At 59.2% G+C, this 13023-nt stretch overlaps 1 protein-coding gene across 2 annotated transcripts; it reads right to left on the minus strand.

Annotated features, from left to right (window-relative positions):
• Positions 1-477: 477 nt before the first annotated feature.
• Positions 478-12781, minus strand: FGFR4 (fibroblast growth factor receptor 4). Of its 2 annotated transcripts, none has more exons than XM_064376594.1 (18): positions 12660-12781; positions 10365-10508; positions 9395-9658; positions 9224-9304; positions 8951-9117; positions 8244-8367; positions 7548-7738; positions 7281-7419; positions 6889-6928; positions 6565-6660; positions 6290-6411; positions 3453-3563; positions 3177-3367; positions 2685-2807; positions 2506-2576; positions 2127-2264; positions 1358-1463; positions 478-1225 (listed from the first exon to the last, which is right to left on the minus strand). In XM_064376594.1, the coding sequence occupies exons 2-18, from the start codon at positions 10453-10455 to the stop codon at positions 1079-1081; spliced, it is 2202 nt and encodes a 733-aa protein (XP_064232664.1). In that variant the 5' UTR covers positions 10456-10508; positions 12660-12781; the 3' UTR covers positions 478-1078. The 2 variants fall into 2 exon arrangements, with proteins under 2 accessions (XP_064232664.1, XP_064232663.1); XM_064376593.1 differs by having other exon boundaries at positions 6515-6660; positions 6735-6928.
• Between the last annotated feature and the right edge of the window lie 242 nt (positions 12782-13023).

A 13023-nucleotide genomic window follows, 5' to 3' on the forward strand; every position in this document is an offset into this window, starting at 1 on the left:
AACAGGGCTGTGACGGCTCCCCAGTGGAGGACCAGGCAGGCAGGGACAGCTGCAGCCCAGGCGGGCGGCAACCAGCTGCTGCCTGGGAGACTCGCCAGAGTGGGGCAGGCACGGCCCCCACGAGCCCCCAGCCTGAGCCCGCAGAGCGTGGGAGCAGGCCATGGCCTGAGGCTGGGTTTCAGGTTTTCATGCTGTGTTAACGGTCAGCTTGGTTAATGCTGAGCAGGTGGGGGAGGGGGGCTGCCAGCTCCCTTGGGGACAGCTGCAGGGCACACATGCATGCACACGCATGTGCAGAGGGTACAGGAGTCGCACTGTGGATGGTGCAATGCAGACTCAGCTCATTAACACTCATTCACTCTTGAGTCGCAGACACAAGATGGTGCTGGTGGGACAGACGGACTCAGGCAGGCCCGCACTGGCTCCTGGGGCAGCTGGAGATGGCAGAGCCGACAGCCTGGCCCAGGGCCCTCAGTCCTCATCCCACAGGCAGAACTTTCTGCTGGGGGGATCTCTCCCCTCCATGTTGCTCAGGGAAGACCCAGGCACACAGAGCTTATTTCAAAAAAATAATTTATAAAAGGCCATTTGCTCCTGTTTTCGGCAGGCTTCCAGCTTCTCTGGGTTCAGGGGCCAATGTTCCGTCAAGATGCTGGGGCAAGCAGCAGCAAGGGGAGGTGTGGGGAAAGGGGGTCAGAGGCCCAGAACCTCCTGCTGGTGTTGGGAGGCAGGAGGTTTAGCATAGCAGCTTCCAGCCAGGCTCAGCCAAACCCAAGGCGGGGACCGAGCGCCAAGGTCCGAGAGGCTGAGCAGAACCCTGACATTCGGGCCATCAGGACACAGGCGCTGCCGCTCTAAGGGCAAGGCCGTGAGACTTGAGTTGAGCTGTAGGTTGGAAACCCAAGGCCAGAGCAGGAACCCCAGGACCAAGGAGGGATCTACCCAAAGCAGAACCAGAGACCTGGGACAGCACCCTGGGGTCAGGAGCCCCGTGCTGCTAAAGTCAAGCACTGCACCAGGCTGTGGCTGAGCCCCAAGGCCCAAGGCCACCAGCCGATGTGCCCGCACAGCCTCGAGCTCATGTCTGCACTCCAGGGAAGGGGAAGGAGCTGGATCCCAACGGCAGGGGGTCGTGGCTGAAGACAGAATCGCTGGAGGAGCAGGTGCTGCTGGCATCCCCACCCGAGGGGGAGTAGGGTCCAAAGGTCAGGCGGAGGTCAAGGTACTGTGGGGAACATAGCTGGTCAGCCTCTGCAGCACCCAGGATGGGCAGGGCGCATGTCCACGCAGTCAGGCCAGGCCTTGAGGCCTGGAGGGGAGCAGGCAGAGGGAGGTGGGGGGTGGGAGGGGAATGTACCTCCTCAGAGACGGCCAGCAGGACCTTGTCCAGTGCCTCCACCAGCTGCTTGAAGGTGGGCCTCTGGGAGGGTGCGGCGTGCCAGCACTCACGCATCAGCCCGTACCTAGGAGAGGTGGGGTGGAGGGTCACAGGGAGCCTCAGGCCTTGTGGGGAAAGGGGAGGACTGGGGAGTTGTCTGAGTGAGGAGTTTGATGAGGGATAGGCAGGGTCATCAGTGGAAGCCAGGCCAAGACGCTCCACTAGGAGGAGGGGGGGTGGGTGGAAGGAGGAGGAAGAGGAGCGGGGAGGAGAGGCAGAAGGAAGGGGTGGGGGGAGGAGGAGGAGGAGGAGGAGGGGAAGGAGGAGGAGGAGGAAGAGGAGGGGGGAGAAGAGGCAGAAGGAAGGGGTGGGGGGGAGGAGAAGGAGAAAGAGGAGGAGGAGGAGGGGGAGGAGGAGGAGGAGGGGGAGGAGGAGGAGGAAGAGGAGCGGGGAGGAGAGGCAGAAGGAAGGGGTGGGGGGGAGGAGAAGGAGAAGGAGGAGGAGGAGGAGGGGGAGGAGGAGGAGGAGGAGGAGGGGGAGGAGGAGGAGGGGGTGGAAGGAGGAGGGGGAGGAGGGGGAGGAAGAGGAGGGGGAGGAGAGGCAGAAGGAAGGGGTGTGGGGGGAGGAGGAGGAGGAGGAAGAGGAGGAGGAGTAGTGCTGTCTCCTGGCTGGGGCAAACCCTGAGGCCATGGTCAGGGTGAAGGAGGAGGATTGGAAAGTCGGGGGCAGGGGCAGGATGAGGCCTTACAGTTCTGGGGGGCAGTGTGGAGGCCGGTCCATCCGATGTCCCTCCCGCAGCAGCGAGAATAGCTCCTCTACCGGGATGCCAGGGTATGGGGAGCCCCCGAGGGTGAAGATCTCCCACAGCAGGATCCCAAAAGACCACCTAGAGACAGGGCCAGAGCTCAGTGGGGCTCGGCGTCCTCCCTACAACCAAGGTTAGGACGGGGGAACCCACAGGTACAACCCACCACAGCTGGCGAGGAATGGACTCCCCCGAGTCTGGTCCCACTTGGGTCCCAGGTCAAATCTGAAGGACTCTCGAGCACCTGACCCCTGGGGCCATGTGACTGGGCAGTGCCTTGCCCTTTTTGTGGGGTAGGACAGTGACTGCTGGCAGGACTCACACGTCACTCTGGTGTGTGTATACTCGGTCAAACAAGGCCTCAGGCGCCATCCACTTGACAGGCAGGCGGCCCTGGAGGGGAGGGGGGGGGCCTTGGTACAGAGTCCCATAGGACCCCAAGCCTGCCAGCCCCAGGCCCAGCTCCCTCTACCCCCATCCACTTCTGCCCATCTCCCTCACATTGCTGGTTTTCTTGTAGTAGTCAATGTGGTGGACACCCCGGGCCAGCCCAAAGTCAGCAATCTTCATCACATTGTCCTCGGTCACCAGCACATTGCGGGCAGCCAGGTCCCGGTGGATACACTGCGGGGGAGGAGGAGCTTGCGTGCATCAGGACGCCTGGCTGGGAGCTGAGCACACACCACCCACCAGCAGGCCTGGGGGCAGGGGCCCTCCACCCACTTTACAGATAGAGGTTGAGGTTTAGAAAGGGGGAGCACCCTCTCCTGCATCCCTCTCCCCTCTCCTGCATCCCTCTCCCCTCTCCGAGCCTATGGGCGAGGCAAGTGAGTGGAACAAGTGGGGAATTCGGGAAGGTGTGAAAGCCTGGGGACATTGAGGTGGGGTAATGAAAAAGAGCAGAGAGGGAGAAGTTGGGGACATTTAATGCCACAGGCCTGAGAGAGCGGAGATGCAGAGATTGACAGGGGCCCAGAGCCCCACCGCCTATACCTTCCGAGACTCCAGATACTGCATGCCTCGGGCCACCTGGTAGGCGCAGGAGACCAGGACTGGGAAGGACAGCGGCCCCTCGCTGCTTCGAGGACCGTCAGGGCTGAGGTCGGGGCCTGGGGGGCGCCGGGCCCGCAGGAACTCCCGCAGGTTTCCCTTGGCGGCGCACTCCACGATCACATACAGAGGCCCTACGGAGGGAGCGCACGGAGAGGCTGCCAAAGCTGCGGCTCTGAGCCCTAATGGCCCATGCCACCAGCCCCGCCTCTGCCCCACCTTCCTGGGTGCAGACACCCAGCAGGTTAATGATGTTCTTGTGTCGGCCGATCAGCTTCATCACCTCCATCTCCGAGACCAGGTCTGCCAAGTCCTTGTCAGAAGCGTTGCCTGCAAAGGCAGCAGACGGGGTGAAGAAGCTGCCCTCCAACTACATGAGGGAGACTGCAGAGGCAAGGCTGGGACAAGGAGCACTGGACCTAGGGGTCACCTAGGCCACAATCCTTGCTAGGCTGTGTGGCCTTGAAAAAGTCTCCGAGCATCTCTGAATGTCAGGGTCGTCTTGTGGGAAATGGAGCAGTGGGTCACAGCCTACCTGTCACAGCAGTTTCAAGGATGCAATTACATCAAGGATCTAAGAGGCAGGCCTAGGGCCGGGTGCAGTGGCTCACACCTGTAATCCCAGCACTTTGGGAGGCTGAGGCAGGTGGATGACGAGGTCAGGAGTTCGAGACCAGCCTGACCAACACGGTGAAAGCCTGACCCTACTAAAAATACAAAAATTAGCTGGGCATGGTGGCGCATGCCTGTAGCTACTCAGGAGGCTGAGGCAGGAGAATTGCTTGAACCCGGGAGGCAGAGGTTGCAGTGAGCTGAGATCACATCGCTGCTCTCCAGCCTGGGGGACAGAGGGAGATTCCATCTCAAAAAAAAAAAGGCAGGTCTTTCAGTGGGCAGGTCCAGGAAACAGGAGAGAGGAGAACTCGGAGCAGGAAGGAAGCTGCCTCTGGAGGGGCTGGCAGTAGTCTCTGCATGGAGTCAAAGCTCCTGTGTGTGGAAAGCAGGCTGGCGCCCTGGGGTCTGTTTGACCAGGGCCTGGCATCCAACTGGCCTGGAATTCAGGGAGCTGCTGGCAGGCAGGGTGTAGCCAGGGGAGCTTGGGAAGAAGGCTGCTCTGGCTTCTCTGGCTGGACCCTTGGGTCTGACCTGTGGCCCTGGGCCAATGACATAACACCCCCCACCCAAACACACCAATCTCACCATGCACATTTCTCAATCCCTGCCTCCCAGGGAGCGCCAGGTGGCCCCAGCTGTGTAGAGAGGAGGGGAGGAGCAGAAGAGGAGTTGAGGGCGTTCTTGCAGAGGGGGCTGGGGAACTAGAACAAGAGGCCCTGATGGGCAGGGTGCAAGACTGTCCTTCAAGAGCACCCTGGGGCTGGACTGGGTGCAAGCAGAAGGGCTGTCCTCCTACAGCAGTGGGCGCAGGGGATACACCTAGGGAGGGTCTAAGGGAGGCTGAGCGCGTGTCTGGGGGGAACCATGGAGAAGGAGGTAGAGGGCCTGTGAGGCTGACAAGGAGATGTGAAGTGAAGGCTGACAAAGAACAATGCTGACAGGGGATATCAAGCCTGTCACACCAAATTCTTATCATCATCATCACCCCAATGGTGATTTATTGGGCCCTGACTGTAAGCCAGGCATTTTCCCCAATCCTTGAGCTGGGAGGTAGGGACTGTTATTTACTCTACATGACACGAGGGGAAACTGAGGCTCAGAAGTCACTTGCCAGGGTCAGGAGCAGAGTTGAATTGCAGGCTTAAGGGTGGGATCCTGCAGCCTCTCCCAGCTCCAAGGTTCACCTGATAGCACCGTGAGCCCCAGTGCCATAGCACCTCCTCCAGGCTGCCACATTCACCTTTTATTTTTCTTTTCTCCCTTTTTTTTTTCTTGAGACGGAGTCTCCCTCTGTCGCCCAGGCTGGAGTGCAATGGCGTGGTCTCAGCTCACTGCAACCTCTGCCTCCTGGGTTTAAGTGATTCTCCTGCCTCAGCCTCCCGAGTAGCTGGGATTACGGGTGCCCACCACCACATCTGGCTTTTTTGTTTTTTTTGAGACACAGTCTCACTCTGTCACCAGGTTGGAGTGCAGTGGCGTGATCTTGGGTCTTTACAACCTCTGCCTCCTGGGCTCAAATGATTCCACTGCCTCAGCCTCCCGAGTAGCTGGGACTACAGGTGCGCGTCACCATGCCCAGCTAATTTTTGTATTTTTAGTAGAGACAAGATTTCATCATGTTGGCCAGGATGGTCTTGATCTCTTGACCTCATGATCCATCTGCCTCAGCCTCCCAAAGTGCTGGGATTATAGGCGTGAGCCACTACACCTGGCCTAATTTTTCTATTTCTTTTTTTTGAGACGGAGTTTTGCTCTCGTTACCCAGGCTGGAGTGCAATGGCGCGATCTCGGCTCACCGCAACCTCCGCCTCCTGGGTTCAGGCAATTCTCCTGCCTCAGCCTCCTGAGTAGCTGGGATTACAGGCACGCGCCACCATGCCCAGCTAATTTTTGTATTTTTAGTAGAGACGGGGTTTGACCATGTTGACCAGGATGGTCTCGATCTCTTGACTTCATGATCCACCCGCCTCGGCCTCCCAAAGTGCTGGGATTCCAGGCGTGAGCCACCGCGCCCGGCCTAATTTTTCTATTTCTAGTAGAGATGTGCTGGTCTCAAATTCCTGACTTCATGATCCACCCGCCTCAGCCTCCAAAAATGTTGGAATTACAAAGGCATGAGCCATTGCGTCTGGCCTATTTTTATTTATTTTTAGATAGGGTCTCACTCTGTTGCCCAGGGTGGAATACAATAACTTGATCATGGCTCATTGCAACCTCCAACTCCTGGGTTCAAGGGATCCTCCTGCCTCAGCCTTCCTAGCAGCTGGGACTAAAGGCACACACCACTACACCCAGCTAATTTTCTCACTTTTTTTGTAGAGATGGAGTCTCTCCATATTGCCCAGGCTGCCTCAAACTCCTGGATTCAAGCAATCCTCCTACTTTGGCCTCCCAAAGTGCTGACATTACAGGTGTGAGTCACTGCACCCAGCCAAACTCACCTTTGAGCATCTTGACGGCCACAGTGCTGGCTTGGTCAGGCTGGGCGGGGTCCATGCCAAAGGCCTCTGCACGTATTACCTGCCCAAAGCAGCCCTCGCCCAGGGGCTTCCCAAGCACCAGCCTGGAGATGGAGAAAGTGCATGCCTCAGACCTCTGAATCACTCCTGCTAAGGGTGGGTTGCAACCCGGCGCCCGTGTCCCCGCCCCCACACAGCTCAGCGCACCTGTCCCGGGGGAACTCCCATAGTGGGTCGAGAGGTAGGTCTAGACTCACGGGGCCGGCGAGCAAGGCAGGGCCGCTGGAGGAGAGACGTACACCTCGTACCAGGGATAAGCTTGACTTGCCGGAGGAGCCTGACTCCAGGGAGAACTGCAAAGTGGGAGACTTGGTTCTGCCTGCTGGAGTCAGGCTGCAACACACAAGGTGGGGGATGTGCCCAGTACCTGTCGGGCCAGAGGGAAGCGGGACAACTTCTGCACAGTGGCAGGCTGGCGGGGGTGCCGGCCGTAGAGTGCCTGCCCTCGATACAGCCCAGCTAGCAGCAGGAGTACAGCCAAGGCCAGGGAGCCCGACACGTACAGGATGATGTCCGTATACCTGGCCTCAGGCACTGCTGCAGTCCACGTGAGGTCCTCCTCTGCCCTCGCACATGAATACACACAGATAGACAAACTGGTCAGTGGCGAGACCGGCCGCCCCATGCGCCCCACTCAGGCCCTCCCAGCTCCCAACATGCATGGGGACCCAAACGGAGGAAGCTGTAGTTATGCCCAGTCCCAGGTTCCCGTACCTCAGCAGAGGGTCACACGGACAGCCACATGTGGAGAGGCACAGAGGGGGTGTCATAGAGCTCAAAAACAGAAATCCATACACTGCCTCACAAGCCAGACCCCACAGACCAACAGAGACTGACCACCCGACAGGCCACGGCCCCCACTGCTGGACCAGAGGGGCATCTTGCAGCATCTCCCGGCCCCTCAGGTGCTCACCTGGCAGCACCGTGAGCCAGGCCGACTGGTAGGAGAGGCCGATGGAATTGCCTGCAAGGCAGGTGTACTCGCCTGCGTCCTCGGCCGACACGTTCCGCAGGTACAGGACCTCCACCTCTGAGCTATTGATGTCTGCAGTCTGGGGATGGGGACATATTCTGGGGTCACAGCAGGGCCTGGGGCCACACTGTGGCCAAGAGGGAAGCTGGGGACCCCCCAACCCCGGGTGGGAGAAGAGCGGGGCCCAGGCTGTAGCAGGGGCTGTACCTTTAGGACTTGCACGTAGGGGAAGCCGTCGGCCCCGGAGCTGCTGCCGTTGATGACAATGTGCTTCAGCCACTGGATGTGGGGCTGGGCATCGCTGTACACCTTGCACAGCAGCTCCACGTCACTGCCTACCACGGCTGTGGTGTTGGCCGGGAGCCCAGCCTGCAGGATGGGCCGGTGCGGGGACCGCTCTGGGGACCAGGCGAGGTGGTCAGCCCTGATTACCGGCACCCATAGAAGCACCCTGTTTGCCTCCCTCCAGCCTTCCTCAAGTTCAAGGGAGGGACCTTTCTGCAGCTTCTTGTCCTGCTTTCCCTGCTTAAACCTTCCCTGGCTCCCCATTGCTTCAGGTCAAGGATGACATCTTAGCCTCGCATTCAAAACCCTCTACCACCTGGCTTTCCACATAAATGCCACACCCCAGGTATACACTGGCCTGCAAGTGCAGGGCGTTTGTTATACGTAGGCCCTCAGCTCAGGCTGTGCCCTCTGCCTGGATGTCCTTCTCGCTTTTCCTCTTGGCAGACCCCTGCTCTCCCAGTGCCACACTAACCCCTGTGCTTTCCCCTGACCCACCTGGTCACTGAGCTGCTTGACTCATCTGAGTCCATCCCGCCTGCCAGGCTAGGCCCCACCAGAGGGCACAACTGAGCCCAAGACAGGTCAGGCCTCCCCAGCTCCCTGCCCCGTGCTCACCCAGCACATCTAGCAGGTAGCTGTAGCGGATGCTGCCCACAGAGTTCTCCACCAGGCAGGTGTACGTGCCGCGGTCCGAGGGCACCACGCTCTCCATCACGAGGCTCCAGTGCTGGTGGCGCAGCTGCAGGCAGAGGGAGTGTGCCCGTGGGACCACCAGACCACATCCACCAAGGGGGGCCAGGGGACCGGGAGCCTAGATCCTCATCCTGCCCACAGGGCTCTTCTCAAGCTCTCTAGGCCCCGAGGACATCAGGCCCAGGCCAAGGACTATGGGACAAAGGAGAAGGCTCCCCAAAGTGCCCGAGCCTTGGGTCTTTGGAGTTTTAGCTCTCCCTCTCCCTAGCTGTGCCACTCTAAGCCAGCCCTTGCCTTCTCTGAGACTCAGTTGCCTCCTGATAGCATGGAGCTGACCCTGTAGGGTCTCATCAAGATGATGAGATGCTAAAGCTTATTGACACCGTACCAGTCAGTGATTCTTCTTACTTTACAAATGGAGTTGCTGAGGCTGAGAGGTTAAGTCACTTGTCAGAGAGTGGCAGAAGAGGAACTTGAACCAGAGCTGGCCAAGTCCACAGTCTAGGGCTCCTTCTGGGGTCCCACAATGGCTTTCCTCATTCCCCTTATTTATAGATATGCTTGTAGGTATGGGGGGACTGAAGAAGGAATGAAAATGGGGGAGCAGGTCTTGGAACCTAGAGACTAACCCGAATGCCTCCAATGCGATTCTCCCCATGAAAGGCCTGTCCATCCTTAAGCCAGCGGATGGTGGGCGTGGGGTTGCCTGCAGCTGGACAGCGGAACTTGACGGTGTTCCCAGCAGGTACCGCATGCAGCTTCTTCTCCATGCGCTGGGGGTGTGTCCAGTAGGGTGCTGGGGTCGGGGGGAAGACCCTTAGAATGACTGTGTTCCTACACAGACCTCTTCTCAGTGACCAGATGAGTAGTGCCGATGCAAGTCCTTGAAGACTTATACTGACCTTGCTGGGGGTAAATGTGCCCATTCGAGGAGTCCCTAAGGGATTTGGGGTCCTCATCATCATTGCTGGAGGTCAAGGGGTCTATATCAGGGACAGATGGAGGTGTCTGAGGTCTAAGAAGTGAGGTCTCTCTTCCTAGGCATCCCTTAACTCACTGCTAGAGTCTCTTACCATCTATAACCAAGGTGAGATTCTGCAGAACGATCATGGAGCCTCGTGCCAGGCAGAGGTAGCGGCCAGCATCCTCAGGTAGGAAGCTGGCAATCTCTAGGCGGCCTCTCCAGCCCCGTACACGGCCAGCAGGTGCCAGGCGACTGCCCTCCTTGTACCAGTGGACACCATGCTCAGCTTGCCCACAGCACAGCTGCACAGGCTGCCCGAGGGCTACTGTCAGCTCCTGCTCTTGCTGCTCCAGGCTGGGAGCCAGGCAGGGCTCTGTGGGCAGAGGGCAGAGGTCAGCAGACCCTGCAGCCCCATCCGAGGCAGCCTTCTGCATACAGAGAACACACCGCACGTGCAGGGCACAAGCACCTCGCAATGCATGCTGGAGGGGCCAGCATCCTTGAAACTCACATGACCACATGCTGCGGATGCCACACCCAGGGCAAATGCCACACTCTTGGGGCATGTCACACACACAGCATTTAGTGCACATGCCACTGCCCAAGACACACACACACACACACGCACACACACACACACGCACGCACACATGGCACATGCCATTGGTGTCACATTCAGGGCTCATGCTACACCTCTGGGCATATCACACTCATAATGCATATACCACACATGCTGCCTGGACCTTCTAGGTCACACATCCAGTGCACAGAACACACACACACACACACACACACACACACACACACACACACACCCAGGCAAGGAGCTCACCAGCTGCTCTGCAGCCCAGCTCAGAGCCCTGCGCCCTGCAAGGCCAGTCCTCTCTCGCTCACACAGAGATAGATGGATGCTTGCTGGAAGCCAGGCACTGACTGAGTCTCAGTGATTGGGCCCTGCCCTGCTGCCACCTTCTCAGGGCCTGGGCAAGGATCCTTTCCAGCTGTACTCAGCCCAGCAGCCCCCTCCTGGTGCCCACTCTTCCCACCCCTGCCACCCTCTCCCACCTCAGAAGCCATACCCAACTCCACTTCCTCAGAGGCCTCCAGGGACAAGGCTGGAGGCACAGGCACACTCAGCAGGAACCCCAACAGGGCCAACAGCAGCCGCATCTCCTTCCCACGGCTCTCAGGGACCCAGGCTGGACTTCCCAACAACTGCCTTCCTAAAACAGGGAGGGAGGGAAAAGAGCTGCTGCTACACGCGCACCTTTGCGGCTGCTTTTCCTTTATTTTGCAGATGAGGAAACCAAGACAGGAAGTGGTCAGCAGACGTGTCCAAGTCCCCGGCCAGGCTGTGGCAGTGCAGGCTGGAACCAGCCCTGCTGTGGCCAGAGCCCAAGGCCTCCCCACAGTAGGTTGTGCAAGGGGGCTGGGCTGGGCTTCCTGCTCTCCTTGAGTCCTGCTGGGACCCTGGCACACGTTCACAGAAAGCAGTTTCGGGACTCTTTTCCCAAAGGGAAGTAGACAACAGAGCCTTACCTTCTGCATGCTCACGGCTCACATACTTTATTACTTGCTGAATAAATGAATTGATGGCCAAAGAGCCAAAAAAGAAAGTGAAAAATAATACAATGCCAAACTTCAGCATCTGGATGTTATCTGACCTGATCCCTGCTCCTTACAGCATTACTGACATTTCCAGGGCTGGGTGCTCACAAGGCAGTCCCTTCTGTGGCAAGCAGGACCACATCTGTGGATACCCCTGCTTGTTATGCCCCAAAGCCATCTGAGGCATGCATGGTTTTGTAAAGAATATAGACCCTAATTATCCATCCACCAGAGCCGAGTTCAAATCCTGACTCTTACCAACTTGTAACTCCTTGCCTCTGTCCCTCTCTGGGCTTCTATCCTCATAGGAATGCTTTGAGGATAAAAGAGATAAGATAATGTGTGTTGGAATTGGGCACACAGAGTGTTGGAACGTTCTCCTCCCTATGCCTGGCCCTAGAACTGTTCACCTATTGCTCTGGCTCTGCCCTCAGCCAGTCGCCTCTGGTTCGGGTGCTGTTCCCGTCAGGCTGTGATGTACACATGCCCCAGCCGGCTATCCTTTTCCAGATGCTACGAAGGACACTTCTGTTCCCCAAAATGGAATGCTCAGAACTGAGTCTCAGCTGGGACAAAGGAATATGGTGACTACTGTGGTCCTAGGGGCCTACAGGTGGCACTGGCATCTCTGGATTTACCCTGTGTGGGAAGCCCATTACACCTCCTTCTCCTTGGTCACTGCCACCCCACATCCAGTCCATCTGGCTTCCCCTACCCCTACTCAGGGCAGGTCGTGGTCATCTCTTGCATGGGCCTTTGGAAACATCCTCTCCCAGGGCTCTTCAACCTTCATCTTCCAGCAGGGTTTTAAAAAACTTCAAGTCTGCCATGTCGTGCCCCCAGATTGCAAGCCCTTAATGGCTACCTGTGCCCAGCAGGATCCAGATCAGCATCCTAGGCTTCCCTCTCTACCACTGCCTATCTCTTTAGTCACACGGTCTGCCCCTTCAGGAGCCCTGAAACCACTGGCTTTCAAAACTGGGCACATGTGCTCTCTTGCCCATCTCTCTGTGCCCCTATTCCTCTTCTCTACCTGCCTCAAGATACTTCTGTCTGTGAGCCCACCTCAACTCCCAAATCCATCCAATCAGCTCCTCCTTTGTAAAACTCCCTACAAAGCTCGGCTTGGCAGGGAGGGCAGCTCTTTGGGTACACAGCTTGGGCTTGGAGTGGGTGGGGAGGCCCGGGGGTTTTATTCCCACCCAGGCTGCCCTGACGTCAGAGTCCTTAGTCGAGTCACCCGTGGCTGCTGACCGCTGACCCAACACTTGGCACGTGGGAATGGAGGGCCAGCCTTAGGCATCAGACAGTTCTGGGTTCTCATCCAGCCTCCTGCACATGCGCTGGAGGCCCCGGGGCAGTAAGTGACTGAACTTTTCGGGGCCTCGGCTCCCTCATCCCTGCCGCGGGCTCGAAGACAGCCTAGCGGCCGAGGGACAAGCGCGCTCGTCTTCCCCTACCCCTGCCGGGTCAGCCTTGGGGGAGGTGCGAATCAGCGGGTCCCGAGGGTAGCTGCACAGAGCCTGCCCGCCCCCGCCTCGGTGGGCAATGAGTAACCAGCTCCGCGGCCGGGGTGCTCTTTGGACGGAACGGGACAAAAGGCCCTGTGTGCGCTGCGGGTTACTGATTTACCGCCCCCTCCACCTCCTGCCGCCCGGCGGACGCCCAGGTCCCCAGCGCCGGGAGCGGCAGTCCCCGCAGCCCTGCCGCCGCTCGCCCCCTGGCGGCTGGGAGCGCAGCCCGGCCTCGCAAGGGTCCCGGCTCACCTCGAGGAAGCGTGACTCCGCGCCCGGCAAAGGGTCCTGCTCACCTGGCTCCTCTGCCACCTCACTCCTAGCTTCAGCCCGCCGCGACCCCTGCACCCGGCAGGGTTCGCAGACAGCCTGAGCGCTCCTCCGCCAGGAGCCAGGAATGTACCCGCGACGGCGCCGTGGCCGCGGGCAGCCCACCTCCTGCCCCGCCCCTCGGGCCCGCCCCTGCTTCCCCGCCCACCTCCTGCCACGCCCCCGGGCCCGCCCCTGCTTCCCCGCCCACCTCCTGCCACGCCCCTCGGGCCCGCCCCTGCTTCCCCGCCCACCTCCTGCCACGCCCCCCCGAGCCCGCCCCTGCCTCCTCGCCCACCTCCTGCCC

Source organism: Aotus nancymaae, unplaced genomic scaffold (assembly GCF_030222135.1).
Source record: "Aotus nancymaae isolate 86718 unplaced genomic scaffold, 86718_ANA_hifiasm-v0.15.2.pri h1tg000015l_1, whole genome shotgun sequence".
In the NCBI taxonomy this organism is placed as follows: Eukaryota; Metazoa; Chordata; class Mammalia; order Primates; family Aotidae; genus Aotus; species Aotus nancymaae.

What these genes read in the sequence shown, in the direction of transcription:
- FGFR4 (XM_064376593.1), bottom strand. Translation starts at nt 10,455, where the DNA reads ATGCGGCTGCTGTTGGCCCTGTTGGGGTTCCTGCTGAGTGTGCCTGTG. An exon ending in GCACATTTACCCCCAGCAAG is followed by an intron (nt 9,118 to 9,223) that starts GTCAGTATAAGT and finishes CCCCGACCCCAG; the next exon opens with CACCCTACTGGACACACCCC. An exon ending in TGCTGGCCGTCTCTGAGGAG is followed by an intron (nt 1,226 to 1,357) that starts GTACATTCCCCT and finishes TGTTCCCCACAG; the next exon opens with TACCTTGACCTCCGCCTGAC.